This window comes from Ambystoma mexicanum, chromosome 6p (genome assembly GCF_040938575.1).
Source record: "Ambystoma mexicanum isolate Mex_15411 chromosome 6p, UKY_AmexF1_1, whole genome shotgun sequence".
In the NCBI taxonomy this organism is placed as follows: domain Eukaryota; kingdom Metazoa; phylum Chordata; class Amphibia; order Caudata; family Ambystomatidae; genus Ambystoma; species Ambystoma mexicanum.
In genome coordinates this window covers 274417210-274440726 of record NC_090935.1, presented here as the reverse complement: position 1 = coordinate 274440726, position 23517 = coordinate 274417210, and the positions used below count along the sequence as shown (strand labels likewise).

At 44.9% G+C, this 23517-nt stretch overlaps 1 protein-coding gene across 2 annotated transcripts in view; it reads left to right on the top strand.

The window, feature by feature from the left end:
• The window catches only part of MBD2 (methyl-CpG binding domain protein 2), an 809238-nt gene that overhangs the window by 468259 nt on the left and 317462 nt on the right, over nt 1–23517 (top strand). For both annotated transcript variants that reach the window (XM_069626990.1, XM_069626989.1), the window contains exon 4: nt 3218–3308. In XM_069626990.1, the coding sequence (XP_069483091.1) occupies nt 3218–3308 (91 nt within the window). The remainder of the gene's footprint in view (nt 1–3217; nt 3309–23517) is intronic.

Here is a 23517-nt window from a genome sequence, read left to right as displayed (position 1 = left end):
AAGCCTCGGCTCCAAGGGTATTCACCAAGGTACTGGCCGTGGCGGCGGCACACCTGCGCATGGAGGCAATCCCGGTGTACCCTTACCTGGACGACTGGCTCATCACGGGGAGACCCCAGTAATTTGCAGGTCAAACATTCGAAGAACGTTCAACCTCCTTCGAATTGGGTTTCTCCATAAACGAGAAAAAATCAAGTCTGGTGCCGAGCACCTCAAAACTGTCCTAGACACTCAAGAGGGGTTGGCCTTTCCATCAGAGGAAAGAATTCTGAATCTACTACTGCAAATTCCTTTTTACCAGCTCGGTCGCCAGATAATGGTGCGCAAAGCGATGCGTTTGCTAGGCATGATGGCGTCATGTATTTACCTGGTTTCCCACGCACGCCTGCGCATGCGACCCATGCAAGAATGGTTGGCGAAACAGTGGTCTCAGGCAAATGGTCAGTGGGGACGATCTAGTGGTCGTTTCGCCAACACTTGTTCAAAGTCTTCACTGCTGGACAAGAGAGAACCTGTCAAAGGGGAAACCCTTCTACGATCCAGAAGTACAGGGTGTAGTCACTACAGACGCATTCCTGTCAGGGTGTGGAGCACACCTCCTGCACCACACAGCTCAGGGTCTCTGGTCTCACACAGTAGCCAAGAATCATATCAATCTGCTAGAGTTTCTGGCAGTATTCAGAGCTCTTCAGGCTTTCGAACCCCACCTGTTGAACCTGTCAGTGCAGATCCTGACGGACAGCACAACAGCAATGTTTTACCTAAACAAACAGGGAGGGACTCGTTCGCCAAATCTGTCCAAGCTTGCCCAGAAAATTTGGATATGGGCACTCAGAAAGAACATTTACCATGTTCCAGGGGATCTCAATTCGCTAGCGGACGCTTTGAGCAGAGATCTCCTCACAAGAAAACACGAATGGTGTCTACTCAGAGAAGTCGTAGAAGACATCTTCTCACAGTGGGGTTTCCCCACTACAGACCTATTTGCCACAAGCGAAAACAGGCAATGCCCAGAATTCGCATCCAGGTTCCCCCAGCCAGACTCAAAGGGGAACAACGCCCTGTGGATGAACTGGTCAGGAATGTTTGCCTATGCTTTTCCACCAACCCCTCTCATGAGGAAGGTGGTCAACAAGATGCACAGGAAATCGATGACGCTCATCCTAGTTGCTCCCATGTGGGCGAGGCAACCGTGGTTCCCACACCTACGCAGACTAGCGGTGTGCGAACCCATCACACTCTCCTGCTTGTACAACCTACTGTCCCAGCACCAAGGACAAACAGTGCATCCTCAACCCAACTCAATGAACCTGGCAGCATGGTTCCTGAAGTCAGAGTTTGGACATCTCAACTTACCACAGATATGTATGGACATCATAAAAGAATCTAGGAAACCTAACACAAGGCACTGTTACTTTGATAAATGGAAAAGATTTGTTATCTGGTGCCAGAATAAGCAAATCAACCCGGTTAATTGCACTCCTTCCAATATTGTCACTTACCAGCCCTGCATCCAGCAGGTGGAGCATGTATTTAACTCGCTCAAGGTACACCTGGCAGCGCTGTCAGCCTACACCACTTCCCACAACACGGTTTCGTGGCGGAAAGTACCAGTGGTTAAAGCCTTCATGGAAGGGGTAAAGAGACTCCACCCTCCAATTTCAAACACACCTCCTGGTTGGGATCTTAATGTGGTGCTTGCTAAGCTCATGGGCCCACCCTTTGAACCCATGCATAAAGCCAGTCTCAAACACCTGACCTATAAAACTGCCTTCTTAGTAGCCATTACATCCATAAGAAGGGTAAGTGAAATTCAGGCTGTCAGTGCAGGATCCTTTCTTTACTGTTCATAAGGATAAACTGGTGCTACGTTCTCACCTAAGTTTATTTCTAAATTCCACGTTAATGAGTCCATTGAGCTTCCGGTCTTCTTTCAAGAACCCAAAATCTCTGCTGAGGTGAAACTACACACGCTAGATGTGCGAAGAGCAGTCCTCTACTATGTAGACAAGACCAGACCGCTAAGGAAAACAGACCAACTGTTTGTCTCTGTAGCTGCAGGCAGAGAAGGAGATCATGTCTCTAAAGGTGCCATCTCCAAATGGATAGTCAATTGTATCCAACTATATTACTCCGTTTCTGAAAAGAGACTGCCTTTTACGCCAAGAGCCCACTCTACAAGAGGCATTGGGGCCACTCTGGCTTTCATTGCAAACGTACCCCTTGACACCATTTGCAAAGCAGCTACATGGAGCTCTTCACACTTTTACTCAGCACTACTGCATTGACACTCATTCGAAGACAGATGCTCAAGTCGGACAAGCGGTTCTAAGACATATATTTGCTCATGACACTTCTCACATCCCACCTCCTTCTTCCTACACTGCTCGCTAATCTATGCACAGCATGTGATCTAAGCAGATTCCACAAGCCTCAGAAGGGATACATTACTCACCGTAATTGTATTTCTGATGCTTGTATCTGCTTGGATTCACTTGCAACCCACCCTTCCTCCCCTCTGAGAGAAGGCGCATGGATGCTTGTAGTCTTATCTTTATATATATATATATCTCTCACATGTATAACCACAAACATTTATAAAGAAGCGTTCTAGGCATGCAATATCAGTAATTGCCATCCCCATCGTCTTCACGGGACAATCTAAAACAAATGTGTACACCACAGTGCCTACTATAAAATCTCATTGCCTGAGGATACCTTTTTTAAATACATATTTTTATATCAAGTGTAAAGTCAACGTGTCTTATTTTCAGTGTGACTATACCTTTTCACCACTTTGTGTATGGAATTTGATGCATTGGGACCGGAAAGGAAACCCGGGGCAGACCGTTTCCAAAGTCACACCCCTACTCCGCCGCTACATCAGGGGTGACCTCTTAATTTCAAACCCCAGTAGGTGCTATGTGGGTTGTTCATCTAGAAGGTGCAAACATCCGCTGTGATCTTTTTGACGTTAACTGCTAAAATGTCTAATGTAGACATGTAGCATAATTTTGCTTCTGTGTTTACCCATGCCAGTTTCCTATTTCACAGTTATGGAACGTGATTATTTGTAAATAAACTTTTGCTTATACTGTGTTGATATGTATATAAAAGCTGCCGGTAGGTCCCTGCAATACACTTATTTGAATCCCTGCTCTGTGCCTTTTCCTATTTTACTGGAAGTTGCAGTCTACATCATTATCCTTTCTTTCAGCTTTTCTGGGAGAAGAGGTTGCAAGGGCTGAGTGCATCAGATGTGACTGACCAGATTTTAAGAACAATGGAACTACCAAAAGGTCTTCAAGGTAAGGCTTTCTTTAAATGTCTGGATGTTCACTTTTCAGATTGTGTGTATTAAATATTGCATATACAACTCGATAAAACGGGACAGTAGGTAGTTTCACATCATCCTCCTGTCAATGTTCTTTTTAATATAAGTTTATTCTAGAATTCCTCCGACTCCTATGCACTACAAGAATAGCTGTTATTGCATAATGTTATCGTGAGCAATTGATCAAACTCCAAATAATTTTTTTTTTTAATTACGACTGCTTAATTCAAATCCTCCTAATCCCTTTCCCTTTTCTGTTTAATGAAGACCCATGAAAGTCAGACGTTGGTTTGAGTTGTCAGTTGATCACTCGGCCATGACAGGCAGTCCTTTTCGGGTCCTCAAGAGAAGTTGAAAACATTGGAATTGAGTTCAAAAGGGTAGCTTTTGCAATTCCACTGCCTTTTGTCCCATTTGCTTTTGCTTACCCAAAATCACATCGATTCTTGGAGCACACCAATTCTTTCAGCAATTAAAAAAATGTATGTCTAACTCACGCTTCATAATTTGATTTTGTGCTCTCGGTACCTATTAATCTGGATGCCCATTTTTCCCTAGTCTGTAATTCCGACTGCACTTGTGTAGTTATACATCATGGGACCCTTCACCTGTTTAAACTCTTATTAGGCCTGGCCAGTATAGTAAGTGGTGAAGGATCATGGGAGTTGTAATCCTCAGGATGGCCAAATTATAATTAAGCAACAGATAGAGCAATACCCTTTCATACTTTGACAGCCCTTGCATGACAGAGCATCAGCTATTTTTTTCTCCCTAACCCCCAATGATTCGACCAGTAAAGTGGTACGCAAACACAAACTCGCAGGTAAGAGAAATACCCAACGGGCATTTTACGTCCCTTCTTGTCCCAAAACATAGTTTGATTTTGTGCACATAAAGAGCAATAATTTGGCTTTAATTTACTAAATCTCTCAGCTCCCTGTCACACAATCCATAATCCTTTTAACCATGTTTAAAAAGCACAACTTCTACATTGCTGCCTTCCTTTAGAACCCTATGGGATTCCGATCAGCAACCAGAGATTCTAAACACTTATATCCTAGATTGCTGTTCATATGTGGACCCATTTTGCACATAGGAATAGGGATACCTCTGCTTTGGGTAAAGGGGCAAGATGTGTAAGAAATGTTTGCGTCCATATACAGCATGACCTGTCGTCATGAGATTTGTGACACTGCAAATGTACCATTTACAAATAATGTACCAGTATATCAACGGAGTGCAATCTGGCCAAGAGAATTTTTATAAAGCAACTATAATTATGGCATGACAGAGTAGTACAAAGTCAATCTAGATCCTCTTTTATAGTGGATTCCTTCCGGCCACATATTCCTCATCTATGATCTCCATATCCCAGTGCAGCTGTTCTCTGGAAACCTTTCCTCCACCAGGGTGTGCCCCATGACTCTGCTTTGTCTGTCTGACATTATGTGCCGGAAATGACGTCCAGCCAGTATAAGTGACAACCTTACCCGCAAAAACACAATTGACGCCATAGCTCCGCTAGAACTCAAGAAAGCCAAGGGGACTCGACATGCCAACTCCTGGTACACGTCAGATCTGCAACAACTACACACCTGTAAGCGCATTGCGCTCACCAAATGGCCAACTAACCATCAAAACTCTACTAAAGAAGAATTTAATAAACTATCCACCCAATACAAAAAAGCGATTATCCTAGCCAAATCCAACTCTATCAACGCAAGAATCACTAATGCTAAATCCGATTCTATAGAGATGTTTTCCATATTTATGGAACTAGTGCCCCCAGCACCCAAGACACCATTAAAGATGCAGCTTGCTGTTCAAGTATTCAAACAGCGATGTTGAATTAAATTGACCTACTATGAGGCAAAATTCGATCCAGTGTCAACTCACTGACCTATTCAGAACCCCCCACTTTGCCTGCCAGATACTCCCACTCGCAGGACAATATCCAATTCACCTTCAGAAAGGTCTCAGAAAAGGAAATCCTGGCCCTCCTCAAAAATATTATACCCTCCAACTGTAAAGGTGATATCTGCCCAGCCAATGTAATCGAAGACTGCGCTGACACCCTAGCGCACTTCCTCACAGCATTCATAAACGCTTCCTTTGAATCAGGCATCGTCTCACCATTCCTTAAAGAGGCCTGGGTAAGACAACTACTTAAAACAAAAAAAAAACAAAAAAAATCCCTAGACCCCCTCCTCCCCCAACAACTAGCGGCCCATCACTACAGTCCCATTTGTGTTAAAAATTCTGGACAAAGCCGCCTACACCCAAATCCAGGACTTCCTGGAAACCAACCACATTTTGGGTAAGACGCAATCAGGTTTCCGCTCTGGCCACGGAACAGAATCAGCTTTATTGGACCTAAAAAAACAATTAGCAGAAATCATGGATGAGGGCAAACCGGCATTACTCCTCCTTCTTGACATCTCACAACCTCTGCTCAATTCTCCCTGGAAGCCACCAGCTGGATCACTTCCGGCCTTGAAGGGAGAGCCATGAGGGTCTTCTCCGAGAAGGCCAGTGCGGCACCAACCACCATTCACTGTGGGGTTCCACAGGGCTCTTGTACCGTGCCCACCCTATACAATTTATTTACTAAACCTCTATTTGACATGGACTCCTGCGGCATAGCATACACCAACTATGCAGACAACACTCTGGTCCTCCTCCCACTCTTTGGCTCATACGAAAATGATGCCAATACACTGAACAATATTTATGCCACCATCCAAACCTGGATGGCAGCTAACCGGCGTTGCTTAAACGGGGACAAAACCGAAATCTTCCTAGTCGGCCCCCAAGAAACCCTTAATGAACTCACCAAACAATATAGCTCCTTCTCCATTGAAAACACACAAATCGCAGTATCCCCATCGGTAAAGACCCTGGGGGGTGTACCTCGATGCCACACTATCCATGACACGCCAGGTTAGCGCCTTTGCCTCCTCTGCATCGTTAACCACAAAATTGATCAATGCAGTCAAACCCTACCTATCCACTCAGAACTGTCTCGCCATAGCCAGAGCCACCATAAGACTACTGCAATGTTCTTTTTGATCGTACGTCTGCTAAGAATCTAAACAAGCTGCAAATTATCCAAAATAATGCTCTTCGAGCAGTTCCAAACATCCCCAAGAGGGAGCAGCATACCTCCAATGCTAGACGCGCTGCACACTGGCTCCCAGTTAAAGAATGCATTATTTTTAAGACATTAGCCATAACACACAAATGCCTCTCCTCCACAGGCCCCTCCTATCTGTCAGAGTAGGTCAGAGCCGCCTCATCCAGGCCGAAAATATCACACTACTCTAACCAAATGAACATCCCCACCATCAAACAGGCCAAAGCGGGCGTCACTAGCGTCACTTTCTTAGCTCCAAAACAATGGAATGCTCACCCAACCACGCTGAGAAATGAGACCTCTCGCCTCTTTCGGCAAAGCTCTCAAAACGAGGCTTTTTAACTAGCTCATGCCTAGGCTTACCCTGTGTTTCAAGAACCTGTACGTTTTAGCCGATTCACTTGTAACCCTATGAACCGTAGAGCACCCCCCATCTGTAACTTTGTGGTTCGTGGTTACAGGGAACCTAATAAGACAGGTAGAGGTTAATTTACAGACAGGCTGTCATACTATTGTAACTAAGTAAGCCATGCTTGTAACAGTGCCACGATGCCTGAAGGCTGCTTTGTGCCCTTTATGAATGCAAAAATAAATAAATAAGTGGTGATGCTGCGCCCCATGAACTCAGTTTCATTTTTTCTGCGCAGTCTGTTCGCTTATCGGGAACGTGCTTGTTGAGCTTTTCTAAGTGATTTACCTTTCCGACTCTGTCGAAGGCTGGCGGTTTCAAGCCATGCGCATACTGCGGTAGGCAGATATCGGTCTCCAATCTGCTCTGCGTTTGCTTATACTCTCTTGGCTGAAGACCACGACCCCCAGGACTGCGGGTCGTGTCAGTCGATGCACCCAAAGGCCCTTAGGTGGCGGGTGGCAAAATCGTTCACTCTCATCCACAAGGTCGAGGTTGCACAGTGTGGATCGTCGTTTCAACGATTGAACGGCTCGTGCATGCAGAAGGAGCAAAACTGTAGGAGGACGCGCTCTCTGAGTGAGTCTTCTCACTGGCACTCTAGCCACTGCTCTAAGGGTTCTCCAGAGCGGTTGGCACAGGGAGGGACCCTTTCCCACCCAATCCTCCATGCAGGAGAAATAGCAATATTTTCACCTGTAGATGCTTGACACCTTCGCCACCGGCACCTGGGGTGCATGGCAGGTGTACCGCTGACTTCGGCCATGGCACTGATGGGTCGTACTGCTTCTTCTGTGACCGCACGGTACTGTGAGAAACCAGAAGGTGTCTCATCCAGTAGTCCCCAGTAATCTGTCATTCAGGTGTCCAGGACATGGCCATCGCTTGTGGATCCAGTTCCTGGGGGTGGACCAGTGTGGGAAGATCTCCTGAGTGAGGGGTCTTCGGGGAGTGGGAGTGGGACACCGGATGGTGAGACACAATATCCCCTTTCCTGTAACACCTTTACCCCATCCTACCAGGTAGGATACGTAGGGATTCTCGTTCTTCCACTGCCCCCTTCACCCCCACTTTTCTTACACAAACACTTTCACACGGGCAGCTCGCTCTGGGAGAAAACAGACTAACACCTGAGCAGTATACCCGATTTGTCCCAATACAATGGTCAGGCGAGAGACCGATGACAGACAGGTCTGCGTTGAAGCCAAAGTTGTAAGCCGCAACATTGTATAACAAGCGCTGGAACGAATATTGTTAAAACATGTGTGATGAAAGACGTGAGTAAAGTTAAACTGCTGATTTGAACTTTGAAAGGAAAGATACAATACCGTTGACAGTGGTCCGGCACTGAGTGCATGCTCAATCTAAGATATCCTTCTGAGAAGTGGCAGAAGAGAAAGTTAGAGTGTTAAGGAGAAAGAGTTTGTGAATCAAAGTGGTTCTGTGACGGATCAAGCAAAACCCTGCGTACAGTCGAAAGTCTTCGACTTTTGATACAGAAAGGAAAAGATTGGAAAATGAGAGAGAGGTCAGAGTCCAATTGAGGACACTGTGTAAAAAGTGGGTCGGAGCAGACATTGTGCACAAAGTGGGTCTGAGCCTAATGGAGGGAGACTCTGGGTGAACAGTGAATCACCCGAGAAATTGCACATGAGGAAATCCTGAGAACAAGGGAACGTTAATGTTCATTGCATCAGGCCCTTTGTAATAAGAGACTTTGAATGGCAAAGCGACTTTGACACAGAAGGTCCTGATACTGAGTTTTTGAACTGCATCATCGTGCTAGAGAAGCCAGAGAGTGTGCTAAGCTTGAGTGTGCCGTCTTGTCCCATGATGAAAACGTGGGAAAGGGAAGCCAGTGGCTCAACTATCCTGACAGATCATTGCTTGAACACTTCATTTGCATAACATTGTTTCCCACACCATTTGTATTTAGAAGTAAGGATTGGCAATAGGTTTATTAGTATAAGCCCCTGTATTTTGACAAGACTCCACTAGGACTGTGTTATTATTTTTTGATGGTCGAATCTTGCTCCTATCTTTAGATTTAGGATTAGCCAGGCATATTTCCAAACCGTTTTGAAAGTTCAATATACAACCTTGAACTGTGATCACTTGTCTTTCTTCACTGTTTGATACCATGCCTTTCTTACAGTACACTTAGGCGACCATTCCCGCATGTTTACCAGCTCGGGTCCGGTCCAAATGCAGAGCGATATCGCTTGGTGTGGCAGGCTCTGGCCACGCAGTCTGCAACGTCATTGGAGCAGTGGACTCTGCGGCTCTGTGGGAATACGTCTCACTTCCCAGAGACACTTTTATGTCGAAAATGTATGACCTGGCGACCAAGTCCAATTTGGGTTGGAACCCATGGATTCTAGGAAAGAGGGACTTCTTTGAAGCGTTATAAGGGAGTGGTGACATGCTGGACCTGGCAGCTGACCTGCAAGGGGCCAGTAGACTGGACACTTCCCCCAAGTTGGACATTCTGCCAGCACCAACACCAGTTAAACCTCAAGGCGCTTTTCAGTGCCTGATGGCAAAGGTGGTCGTTACCCTGGGTTTCTGGGCGCCGTTCAGTACATGAACTCTGCAACGTTGTAGTCGATGCTCCAAAGAAAGACGCTGCTGTCCTGCAACGTGGCGGTGGAAGCCCCCAGTGTTGGAAGTGTAGCAGAAACCTGCCTCTTTTGCCCCAGTGGCCTGGGATCTGGTGAGCAAGCAAAGTCCCCTAATATGTCAGAACCATCTTTCCTCTCCCCCACGCATCGGCTGAAAGCCTGTTCGTACAGGATGCTACAGCGAGCCTGAAGACGTCTAGCTTTTCGTCCTTCCATTGGACAGGGAAAGCAAAAGGCTGGACGTGTGGGGCAAAAAGGTCATTGCGTCAGTCAATCTAGTGCTGCAAGCCGTGAATGCATCTTGTGCCATGGCCAACGTTCTCATTTGGTTATGGTTGGCTGTAGCCAGTGCGGCAGAGCATGTTCCAGAGGCTGAGATGAGGGGTGGGTTTCTCTCTGGTCTCGGATGGCAAGGAGAGGGCAGGGCAGATGCTGCAATATGACCTAGACACAGTGGACTGCGTGGGCAGCTCCATGGTCACTAGCACTGTGGTCGGCTCCATTCATGGCTAAGGACGTCTGGGATTGTGGCGGACATCTAGTTGAGACTGCTAGTTATGGCTTTGGACAGACAGAACGTATTTGGAATCAAGGCTGACGACGCCCTCCAAAAAGTTCAGACATCTAAGGCAACTGCCAAGTCCTTGGTACTCACGGTCCAGCAGCCCATCACATAATCCTTTTCACAGGGCTGGGGTTTTCGCCCCATTTGCACAGAGGGGCCATTGATGACCATCCCCGTGAAGGGGCCAAGGCAGATGTGCCCTGAGAGGCTGAGGGAGAGGTTCGCAGTGAGGGGGTATTGTGACAGCCGCTGTCCCCTCAGCTCCCTAGGGCACCAAACCTCAGTGACTGGCTCCGCTACCCATCACCGGGGGTGAGGGGATACTATACTTGCTCAGCAGGGAATGGTCGATGCTTGGGCCATACAGGTCATCAATCGAGGGTATTGCCATCCTTTTCACCAACACCCACAGACCACTGTCCATCCCGCTCTCTCTCTCTCTCCAGTTCCCATCTTTCTGGAGGAGTTCCATCAGCTTCTCACAAAGAATGCTATCAAACTAGTTCTGCTTTCCGTGTGAGGGTGGGCGTAGTGCTCCACCTATTTTCTGTTGCCAAAAGAGATTAAACGCTTGTGCCCCATTCTGGATCTGTTACTACTGAGCTTGTTTCTTCACAAGGACAAGTTCAAGATGGTCACTCTAGCCCAGATCATTCAAGCCCTGGATCTGCAAGACTAGTTGGATTCCCTGGATCTTCAGGACACCTACTTCCATGTGCCAATTTATCTGAAGCACAGGATGTACCTGCGGTTCATAGTGGGCCAACATTATTACCAAGTTAGGATCGTGTCATTCAGTCTTTTGTCGGCACCCATATGGTTTTCATTAAGCTGCTGTTCAGTGGTAGCAGCTGGACTCGGGAGCGAGGGCATATGTTCTTTCCATAGCTGGAGTGTCGGAACATCTACTCGGTACATGCATTCCCTTGCACAGTTTGGGTTTTTCCCTGAGCGTCAAGTCTCGGGTTCTGTTGTCTGTCTCTCCGATTTACCAGGGCAGTCTTGGACACTCTCCTCGGCAAGCACTTTCCCGCTCGAGGATTGAGTGGTGAACATTTTCCGGATGGTCTATGTCCTCCAATTTGAGACACAGGTCCAAGCATAAGCCTTCCTACACCATCTGGGCATCATAGCCTCCTGCATCCTGGTGGTGCGGGGGGGGCAAGGCTGCATGTGACATCACTTCAGTGGCTTCTTCGTTGCCATGCTCGCAGCTCCAGGCCACATGTTGGACCTTCTGGAAGTCTCAACTCTGGTGGCTCAGGACCTAGCGTGGTAGGCCGGATGAGACAATTTGTTGAAAGGTGTGGTGTTTCAGCAACCTTGGTCCCAGGTGACGCTGGTCACAGATGCATCTCTGACCGGTTAGAATGCTCACTTGTCAGATCTTACGGTGAGCGGACTGTGGTTTCCCCCGGAGTCTTTGGAGCACATCAGCTTGATATGTCGAGAGCGAGCAGACTGGCCCTGGTCGCTGTCCAGTCCTCTGCAAAATGTAAGACTGCTGATGGACAACACAGTGGCCATGCACTACCTCAATAAATGAGGTGGAGTTGGGGTCCTTGCCTTTTGTGTAGAGAAGCAATGAGACTGTGGTTCTGAGCTCTGGAGAACAGCGGCTCATCTGGCTGGGTGGGAAAACATCACAGTAAATGCATTAAGCAGACAGACCTTGGCCTCCCACGAGTGGGAGCTCTGTCAGGAAGGTCTGGAGTAGATCTCGCTCTCTGGGGGACTCCTCAAGTGGACGTCTTTGCTTTCAGTGTCAATAGGAAGTGCAAATTCTTCTGCTTCAGGGAATTTCCTTGTCGGGGAGCTTTGGGGGATGCATTGATGATCAAGTGGACTTTTCACAGCCTTTGTGAGTTCCCGCCGATCCCGGTCATCACGCTGGTCCTCAAGAGACTGCGTCAATTTGGAACCACACTGATCCTAATTGCCCCAGACTGGGATCTGGAGTTTCTGGACATGGGCTTGAAAATACAAGTGGCACCAAATTTCACTCAAAAAACATTTGTCAAGATATATTGAAAAACAACCACTAGATCATAACAAAATTACTTTTTATTTAGCAAGTTAAAATCAATCTAAAAAATGTTTTCCTTTAGAAAGAAAATGCATTATATAATATGATTGCATCAAAGATAGTTTTAAAGTGGGGTTAGTATGTGAGGAACCAAAGAAGTTGTGTGAGCACTCAATTTGTAACATCCAACTCTTAACAGTAGAGCATCATATAATTAAGCCAGCTCTATCATATAAAAAGAAAACCTATTAGATGTCTTAGGTTTGGTTTTGTGAGAGTAGACAAAACCAAACCTACGACATCTAATAGGTTTTCTATCTTTGATGCAATCATATTATATAATGTGTTTTCTTTCTAAAGGAAAACATTCTTTAGATTGATTTTTAACTTGCTAAATAAAAAGTAATTTTGTTATGATCTAGTGGTTGTTTTTCAATAAATCTTGACAAATGTTTTTTGAGTGAAATTTGGTGCCACTTGTATTTTCAAGCCCCCTCTTTTTACCATAAGTCTAAACAAGTGTCCTGGGGGGAATTTTTCCCCAACGATGGGCACATCATTGACCTGACTGAGGTTCCAAGGGCATAGGGTCACCGCCTCCCCCTGTTGCTCTTTTTTTCTGCTATGTGATCCCTGAGAGTGGTGTTCCCAGAAACTGGATCTTTCCTAACGCTAATCTAGTTTCTGGACATGTCCATCTGCCCTCCTGGCCTTTTCTGAGGAGAGTCGACTTGCTCTCGGAGTGGCAGGTCCTGCACCCGAACCTCAGCACCTGAACCTAGCTTGGCTACTGAGATGCAAGGTGTGGGACTTGTCAGACAATGTCCTCAGTGTGCTCCTTTCAGCTCAGAGTCCCGCTACGAAATCCATTTATGCCTGCAGGTGGCATACATTTTTCCATTTGGTGCTGGGAGAGGGACCTGGATCCTTTATCTTGTCCTCTGTCTCCTGTGTTGAATTTTGTGCTTTCCTCAGCACAAGCCTGCAGATTAGCATTGTGAAGGGTTACCTTGCTGCTATTTCTGTGTTCAGGGGGACACCAGAACAGGGATCGTTTTGCACAATCCCCACTGTTATGCAGTTATTGTGGGGTTTGTGTAACCAGCTTCCTCCCTGCCAATTTGAGATTCCGGCATGGGATTTGAATTACATTTCTTATGGGCACTCCATTTGAGCCCCTTCATTATTGTTCCATTAGATTGCTAACCCTTAAGGTGATATTCCTGGTTGCCATCACTTCTGCAAGATGGGTCCGTGAGCTCCAGGCTTTGTCTGTTTTACCTGCCTAGTTGTTTCTTTTCCAATGATAACTGGCTTTGAGAGTGAGACCCTTCTTTCTGACAAAGGTGGTCTCGGATTTCCATCTTTCAGGAGATACATTTCTCTGCATTCTTCCCTCCGCTGCATCCTTCCAAGGCAGAGGAACTATTTCATTGACTGGACCTGCTATGGGTCCTTAAGTCTCTCGTACTAGAGAGGCTTGGAAGAGTGACCCACTTTTGTTGGTTACGCTGGTGCTCATGCTGGCAGGGCTGTGACCAAACAGATCCTGTCTAGGTGGATCATTCTCTGCATCGCAGAATGCTATGATCGGGCTGGCGCATCTACTAGAGGAGTGGCTTCCGCCTCTGCACAGCAGGGAGGCGGGCTGGGGGGGGGCCATGGAGATTTGCCAGGTGGCAACTTGAGCGTCTTCGCACATGTTCGCTAAGCATTACTGCCTGGATTCACTTGCTGACCTGAGTGCCCATTTTGGCAGGGCAATCCTTCAGTTTTCTGGTTTAGGTGGTGTGCTTGCTTTCCTCCCTCCTACATATTACGTATTGATTGCTACATGGGAGTCTTATTATAGGTGAGGAATCGGTGTCAGAAAGGAATCCGTTAGAGGAACAAATTATATACTTATCAATGCTCTTTATGATGGATGTTCCTACCACGGATTCCTCATCGCCCTACCTACCTGCCCCTCTTGCGGGAAGCTGGTACACCATCAGTTCTATAGTGCCTCAGCATCAGGGTATTGGGGAAAACGGTAAGAACTGTGTTCATGGAGTGTGGCACCACTACTTATTCTAGCCTTGAACGCAGAGCCACTCGGCACGCCCTTTCGGCGGAAATGTTTCCGGAGAACAGCTGCGCTGTGATATGAATATCATAGATGAGGTATCCATGTCAGGAGTATCCATCAGAAAGAACGTTACTGAGAGGGAAGTCACATGTTCTTCTTTTGCATTTGGCTTAGAGCGCTAAACATGGTTTCACACTAATCAAGCAGCCTGCCACAGTCATCTTGCCACCCCATTTGGAATTCTCCCTTTTCAACTTGGTCCCGATGGCCGTACGACTGTGTTCGTCCCAGATGTCCACCAGTTATTTGACTCTCAAAGGTGAGTCCTCATTGAGTAGAGGTGGAATGTCTGAACCCCGGGTAACAGAAATTTTCTAGTTACGCTCATCTTTGAAATCACCTCTTTTTCTGAGAGTTCCACCTTTTTAAGGATAGCCTCAATAATATTTGTTTGTAACCACATTAAGAGCCTAGTCCACTGGAGTACATTTGTGTACGTAAGCCACAAAAGTGGATTATATAATCATACTGAGCGCTGTATTTTTAGTGTCTACATATTTGATTAGCATTCTAGAAGGTTTTGTCAAGGAAAATACTTCCCATATTGCATTCAAACTTAGCACATCTGGAAGATTTCACCTGTTACTATCAAGTACCCGTCTTGTACATTCCCAGTATCTAAAGAGAAAGATTTTACTTTTCTGTCGGGGTGACATGTATGAAAACTAGTTGCACAGTATTTCTAATGTTAGGTGGCATTCTTTCACTTCTGCCTAAAAGCAAAGAAAAGTTGCATTCTCGTTGAGGATGGTCCTCAGTGTGCCAGTGCTGCTTCCTATTGGACCATATCTCTGTGATATTGGTAAAAGTGGAAGACCAGGATCTCTGTGGTGCATTGGGCTTGGACATCAGCTACTCCTCTGGCTTTTTTGTCACTGGTTAACAGTTTCTCACCAAAAATGTCTACCAACACATGTGCAATCTTTTGCTGCTAAGCAAGCATTCCATAAGCTGAATAACATGGAACGTGATAGTACTAAAAAGTTCAGTGTGGTGGGATCACTGTTCGATTATTGTCTCTGGAAAAAAATAATTTTTTAAGCATGCTATTTGAAGGACCTGCTTTTTTCTGCAGGAAACAGTTCTACCAAAATCTGACTGAGTCTACTAGGCAGTCCAGGCCCCCTGCCTCTATGGGTAAGCCAGCTTCTGCAACCCTGTCCAAGGGCACCTATTGCTTAAATATGAAAAGAACTCCAGTGGAGGCCTTTCAAAAGTTTCAGTATTGGTTCTTTGTTGTTGTGTTTAATAGTTCAAAACACCCAGGGGATTTACATTAAAAAGTAATATATTTACAAGTACAACAAAGTAGCAGGTAACCCCCATAACAACCCTCCTGTAGTCCCTGTACTGCTCGGATGAAGTTTTTTAATATAAGAGAAAGGCATTTCATCTTTGTGAAATATAAGGCATACTACATGCAACCTGGAATGTTGCTGGATAAATCAAAACATGTCTCTTTTTTGTTTTTATAGCTCGCCCAGCATGTTGAATGAAGGATGACCTCATACCTCCCGTAACCATCTATAGCACTTCTTGAACTGAATTCTTATAATTTGTTAACACAATATCAAGACTACGAATCTAGTCATCAAATTATATTTGTTTTATGAATTTCCAATTTTTAAGTGTGTGCTTCTTTACACAAGACAATAACCAATTCTGTGTTGAGGGGCTTGGAAGAAAATGCTAAGAAGCCTATCCTAGGTGTAAGACTTTGGAGGGAGTCACTTGCTGGTAAAGTATAGTTCTATAGTGCTGCAAGCCAGGGAATGTCCCAAGCTTTGTATCACCTGGAGAAGATGGAAACCATGACGTCCGCTAGTTTCAAACTACCTCAATATCGCAGAGCGGGACACCAGAGCTACAGTGGCACAAAGCATGAAAAACCGACCGTGCAGGAGTCCAGGAAAAGGTGGTGGCAAGACCACAGAGAATCCGTAGTGGACAACTGGTCCACAAACCATTGCTGATTCTCTGGCAACAGAGGGTCACAGGGTGTCCTGTCACGCAACGGAGCACCGGGACACCGTGAGGACACGGGAGAGCGTGAGCAGAGATGCTAAAGAAAAGGCACCAGCGGTTCATGAGCAGAGAGGGTCCCAGAGGCAGAAGGCTCCCGAAGACGTTCTGCTTCAAGAACAAAGGTGACTGGGTGAACAGGAAGCACAGGAGGACCCAAGGGAATCCTTATACTGCACAATTAACTCTTCACAGTAGACACTATGAAACAGAGTTAATCTGAAAACGAATGAACTCCAAATATTGTGATTCAAAAGAAAGAATTATATAAAAAGCTGAATGAGAGAACAGTGGATAATAATACTCTGGGGAAAAGAGGTAAATAACTAGACATTCTGTAAATGAAGAATATAATACTAAAGAGAAAGATATGAGGCAGAGTCTAGAGGAACTAGGCAAGTGAGCCACCTACAAAGTCAAGTAGACAGAAAAATCTGATCTGTTATTACTGTGGCGACACAGAATGGAGAGATGGACCAAGTGGTGTAATAGTGGTTCATATAGACTTTTATTAAATGAAAACCAAACCTATCTATCCCTAACTCTAAGGTGGTTTCCCTACCTAAACTAATGAAACTCTGGTGCTCATCAGGAAGTCTATGCGAGTCAAAACAAAAAGGCACTGTCCCAGTCACAAAGGCTCTTACTCTATCCCTTTCACTTCAACAAAACACCTTGAAGTCTAGCTACTGTTCGTAATCCAGGAAAATGACTCTTCTGCTGGATGTAAAGCGTCCAAACGCCTCTCAGGCTGTTCAAAGAAAAAGCTTCACAAAGGTTCTGGGTTTTCTATAACCCAACAGAGAGTCCATTATTTACATAAAGTTCTCATGGGGTTAGGAGAATAACTCCCTTCTGCTAGCTAGATCCCAATGTATTTTTCGTTTCTTAATAAGGTTTGGGACTGGCCAGAGAACTGTATAACAAAAAGGGTTTACTGTCATCGGTTTCTTTTTTGTCTTACATATTGAAAGGGTTCTTGATTTTTCTGGTTTTTCAAGCGTGTAGAAAATAACGATAAGGGTTTTCTTTGGATCTTGAGGCAGGTAAGGTTAAGGCATGAACTGCAAAGGCTGCACTCTTGGCAGGACCTTTTGTTGACCAATCATCAATGTGTAACAGACTGACGATGGAATATGATTGGGGTTTGGCTCGATTGTCCAGCCTTAGACAAATCTGGGGTGTGTACAGTGTATCTCTCCTTTGGCAGGGGTTTCCCCAGCTATTCGATATTCAGATAGAGATGGAGAGAAAAAGTTATACAGGGGACTCCAACCCTTTTAGGCCCCTGTGTTGTACTTTCCACGGTCAATTAGATAACCCCCTTTCATGGCGTTTCAGTGAGTTGGTATCTCGGTCTTCATCCTTCTTTCCTCTGGAAGGATTTAATCTTCATTTAAGTTTCATGCACCCATTCACAATACTTGATTCCTATAATACTTTTCAATGTCCTTCTCCATCACACACTTCTGAATCCTCTCTTGACTTTATATTCTCCTCAATTTCTCCTAACTTGGCAGACTCTTCCAATCTCTTCCCTTTTTCTCATCACTTCTTATTCTCCAGCATTGGAACTTTTTATTATTTTCTATTGTATTAGTTTTAAAAAATCATATACAGAGAAATACACAGCATAGAAACAGAATACAATCATCACGTACATTTTCACAAAAGCCTAGCAATCTTAAAAAAAAAGAAATGCTTGAAAGAAAAATACTACGGGTGAATAAAAAGAGAAAGCACCATTTAAAATTCATCAATCATTTTCAAGGTTTTTAAAAAGGAGATGGTAGCAATTGAAAAGCTGTCAAACAAAGTTCATTTAGATGTACAAACTTCAAAAAACTCTCCTCATTGCGGCTGCACTGCAGAAGACTAGATAAAGATCGTGTTAGTGTCTCTGTAGCCAAGTGACAGTTGTTTTCTAAACTGAGACCCCTGACATGTAATATCTCAATAGTATGTGGTTTGCAGTAAATTAAGCCTTGGTCTAAAATAAAAAACGTATTATGCGGCCATCCGCGCATTGGGCAATATGCGACTGCACAGTGCCAAGATGTTTATTTTCTAGTCCGACATCCACAAACTGTTTACGTATCCCTTTTATCACATGTTTGGATCCAGTCATAGGTATACATTTTCTTTTTCACATCTTCTGGATTTGAGATAAGTCCCTTACATGAATTTACTACAATAATACACTTCGATTTGAATTTAGTGAGGCATACTAGATTACTAGTCTTAATTTCTGATCAGAGAGCTTGATATAAGGTGTTTCCAAGACCCAAAATGATTTTTCTGTTTAGGGAAACCACTTTCTAGTTTTCCACTTTACTTTTTTAGTACATTGATATTATCCCCATCTCCATATCTAATGAAAACAATTGGGACACTATTTGACAAATTCAGAGCTTTTTCATTGATCAGTTCTTCCAAAAATTAGCTAATCCTGAGACCATATAAAATTGTGTGAAGTACTTTCAATTTATGAAATGTTAAAATCGGAATCGAGGAAAAACAATATTTGCATGCAGTTTATAGCATCTGTGATCCAAATTGGGATCCTCTCATTTCTCCCCATACTGCCCAATGAGAAGGCAGTAGCTAAGTAAAACCCATTATTTAAGACTCTGGACAACCATCATGGCACACTTGTACTTAGGGTGAAGGGGTTGGAGGGGGAGGGGGATCTGACTCTGGATCCACCAAAGCACATCACTTTTGTCTTCTGTGAATTAATATAAATGTACTAATTTTAATAATTTGAAAGTAAACAGGTTAGAAGTTGCTGAAGTCACTAAAAGCACATTGTCAGCATAGCTGAGCCAGGAGATTTGATTAGTAGAGATTTTAGGGGATATAAAAGGCATAGGTTCAAAATAGTCATCTTAATGGGCATGTACAAATTAAAAAGGCACACCCCTGCCCCGCGTGGTAGGGTTCGCCTTGGATATCGACCATTTCATAGCTATTCTGACTCAGTCTAGTATCGGAGTGCAGATGTATAAAAATTGTTAAGAGGCTCTGGAAAATTCCACTTTTTTTTACGTATTCCAGAGCAGAGTCTGGTCAACACATGCTACATACAGTGGGTCGCTTCCTTTCTCCCCTGCCATCGCAATTTATTCTTTAATCACAAGCCCTTTAACCTCTGTCCCCATTTCACTAATGAAGCTCGTTTGGAATCTAGACAGAAAATGTGTTAACATCTGTGCTTCAATATCCTTCAACAGAAGATCTTGCTATTGGCGTTCAAGAGGGCAATGGGGCGTAGCTGGCTGGGTACGTATGATCCCCCTTCTTAAGAATGGGGACTATAATCGAGGTCTCCATGTTGCTGGAATTATTTTAGTTTCTAAAATACTTTAAAAAAAATTAAAAAACCACTGGTGTAATTGTCAATACCCTATTGCACAATCCATTAGGGCCAGTTGCTCATGAGGCAGGGCTGGCTTTCATGATAGGTAACATTGATTCCACCAAGACATTCAAGTTCCATGGTCCGTCATATGGGGTAATATCCTATATCCGGTTGATTCCCCTATATAGTTCCGTAAAGTGAATTATCCATTGATCCTCTAGGATTAGTGAGGGATTCTAAACTGTCCTCACCCTTGCATTGGATCATGGCCCAGACATTTTTAGCATTCTCCTTAAAGTTGCTTCCGGCATAAGTTCTTGCTGAAACTGTAACAATCAACATCTATGAGCTTTTATCCAATTCCTGGACTCCTGTTTGAGCTATGGACTTAATATCCACATTTGGGGCTATCAAACTCTCCTGAAAAGCCTTAATATCTTTTCTCGTCTTTCTTTTTCAACACTGGACCAGTGGATCATATTGATACTGGCGATAAAGGGAATTAGAAGTCTTGGCATTTTTACTAAATTCCTTCATTTTGTGAATCATGAAAGTGGGGAAAGAATGTGACGAGAACGTTGTCCATTTGTACGAGAGGGTAGTTGTATGCCATGACCTTTTCATCTCAATATTAAAATGGTCTAAAACTGAAGGATGACATTGGATCTTTCATAGATTCACATTGTTTAAATGTTCTCTGTCATCAGGCTGAGAATCCTTGGTAACATTAAAGCAGTTTTCATTTGAGTTTGAAAAGCTACAGTCACTCTAGTGTTCCCTTGTCATTTTGTGTTCTCTTGCCAATAGGCAGTCTCGCTTGGCTCCAGCCCTGGAGACGATCTTCAGATTTTTTACTACACGTTCAAGTGTTGCTAGTCCTCTACATTTTTCTACTTCATTGAACACTCTACCTAACAATTTGTACAATTTTCAATGCTTTTTGGTTTTTCTGGAAAGCCTGAGCGAAGTACCTTTCTATGGTGGTGGTTTGGGGAATCCTATAATTCTTGGTGTCCCCCTGCTACGTGGATCTTTGCCACCTCAGGGTTGAAGCCTGCAAAGGGTGCCTGCTAACCCAACTATGGCTGATTCTAAGGCTAAGAAAAGCCTTTTTTAAAGCAGGTTCACCTGCTGTTTTAAGAACATCTATGTTGCGGACCAGTATGTTAAATGCTTTATTGCCTATATCCAGTTAATTTGTGTTCCATCTGCCACTCGGTCTTAAACAAAATTCTGAAGGACTAACACTGAAGTTTAGTGGCTTTGCTGGATGAGGAGACTGTGGCCTCAGACCCTGCGTCTGCTCGAGCCATGCTTCACTCCGTCACAGTAGATGCCAAGAGCACACTCCCTCTCCTAGGTCACAGTCCTACAAGTAGGCTGCCCATGAGAAAAGGGTGAAGGACATGGCACCCGTGCTCGGACTGCCCTGGACAAGACGGTCAGCACGCACAAGTCCTCACATAAGCTGCCTGTGTCAATGAAGGCCACAATGACCGCTTCAACAGCTCATTTAAGGACACCCTCAGCATCCACGTCTTTCATTGTCCACAAAACCTTTTCAACCGACGATCCCATCTATAGCCTCTTTGTAGATGGTTCATAAACGCAAAGATTGTGTACACTCCGACTTCATCAGCCACTCCATCGTCAACTTTGTTTGCCTTTCCATCGATTTTGGGCCCCGGCCACGATCAAGACCTCGTCCGCGACGACGATAACCTTGCAGACGGCAAAAACTCTGACTGCAGCAGTCACTTCCTTGAAATCTTGAACTTATGTCGATGCCTCCTGCCGCCCGTCCACAGGGTCAGTCTGCTACTTAGATCTCCGACATGGTAAAAACAACCATTGCTTGCATTGACACCCCTTCTGTTCCTGGTCTTTCCCAGGTACCTTTGGAGGACATTTTAGAACATGTCATTAATACTTTTGACGGCACAGAAGAAGTGTTTTCAGATGACGAGGTTGACCAAGCACTGTGGTCATTGCCACCAGCCCAACCGCTTCCAGTCATGCAGCCCCCATGTGCACCTACTGCTCCTCAGCCGATTTCTGCTCGCAGTCAACCAGAAGCGGACTCATTTTGCCTACGTTGGAGACTCTGGTGTTGGAATTACAGTCCAGGATCCCAGTTGTTCCAGCCAATCTGAACAGAACGCTTCTCAGCAGAATGAATTAGTTTGATTACCTGGTCACAGCTGATGGTGAGACTGGCGACCGCCCTATCGGGGATTCTCCACCTAATGAAATTAGGACATGCCATACTATTGTGTCCAGGGTCACTAACATTTTCAGTTTACTTCCTGAGGAACGGTTTCCTGTATACATGCAGGGGCCAGGTATGGAAAACTGTTTTCATCCCAGTGCTTGACTACATTTGGGAAGATGGCCTCCTGACCATGAAGAACCCCTTTATGGATCCTTCAAAGGACAAGTTCAAGAAGAAATACAGGGTGCCAGACAGCACCCCCAAGTGCCTGCAAACTCAACCCAGTCTTGATACTGCAATAACTGTGGCAGCTCGCAAAGCTTCCACCAACTCCTTTTCTCTATGTGCTGGAACACTGTATAAGGAAGCGAGTCCCTTTCAGAAAGTGCATTGTCTACAGCGACCACTACCATTAAGGCCTCCAACTCCCTGGGAAATTTGGTACAAGCTGGGCCCAATCCTATATTTGTTGCTGGATAACACGGAGGAGGCTTTCAAACTTTTTTGTGAGGGAGAGTCTGCTTCCAATCACGCCATATCATTGGCTGTATCCATCGCTGACACCGGCTTTCACCCGATGGGGAACGGTGTGGTTCTGCAATGCAAGGGATGGCTAAAAGCTAGCAGCTTCCGGCCTATGTGCAAACGATTTGCGGACATACCTTTGATGATCAGGATCTCTTCGGAAAGAAAGTTGATACCCTTCCTGCCATCAAAACTGACACTGCCCATTGTTTGGGTACCCTGCACCAGTGTCAGCAGTCCTTTCATTTCGAAAATCTAATTTTTCCTGAACGTGCTGAGACTATAGGCCAAATTATTGGTTGCAATCGTACCAATTGAGTACGTATTTCTCTGGAGATACATACAGAGAAAAGTCTCAGTTCTACAGAATCAATCAACAGCACTTGTATTTATCCTAGGTGAGAGGCCACAGCGGTAAGTAGGCCTAATCAGGTCATGGACCTACCCCTCTGCTTCCACACCCCAGTGGGAGGACAGCTTTCCTGTTTCCTCAGTGAGTGGAAATTCATCACCACATAAAAGTGGCTGCTGTAAGGGAGGCATGGTATTGCAAGTATGTCACTGACACAAGAGCAAATTGACAAGGGGGGGGGGGGTCCTGGGAGTCCCTCTGCCAGACATTAGTCCTGGTTACGAGGGACTTGCCCAGAGTCTTTAGCTCACTATCTTTCACAGAGAAGAAATATCCCAAACATATCAGTCTTTGTCCTGCCCTGGGGCAGTCCAGCACCAAAATGCTAGGCAATTCTCCTCTGAACAAGAGTACCAACAGCATCCCCAGACACGTGTTTCACAAGAGCTACAAGTTTCAAAATCTTTGACACAAGAGCTACAAGTTTCAAAACCTTTATTCAATTCTTGGGGTTTGTAAAAACTCCTACTTTGCCCTTTAGTGATGATGAGAGTAGTCTCTACCATCAAATAATAAAGAAAACACAGTTCTAGCCAGTCTTTGTCGAATCAAAAAAGGCCTATACTAACAAAACCTAATGCCTGCCCTAACTCTAATACAAAACGTGTGTAAAGAGGAATGTGTATGCAAAAGAAAGTCGGTGTAATAACATAAAGGATCAGGGTGGCTGAGTCAGCTCTCCTCCCCACGTTGGACAGCACAGAATAAGGCGCCCCCCCCCATAAACAGGGTCACACACTCTGGCTCAGGTTATCAAAATGAAGCCAAT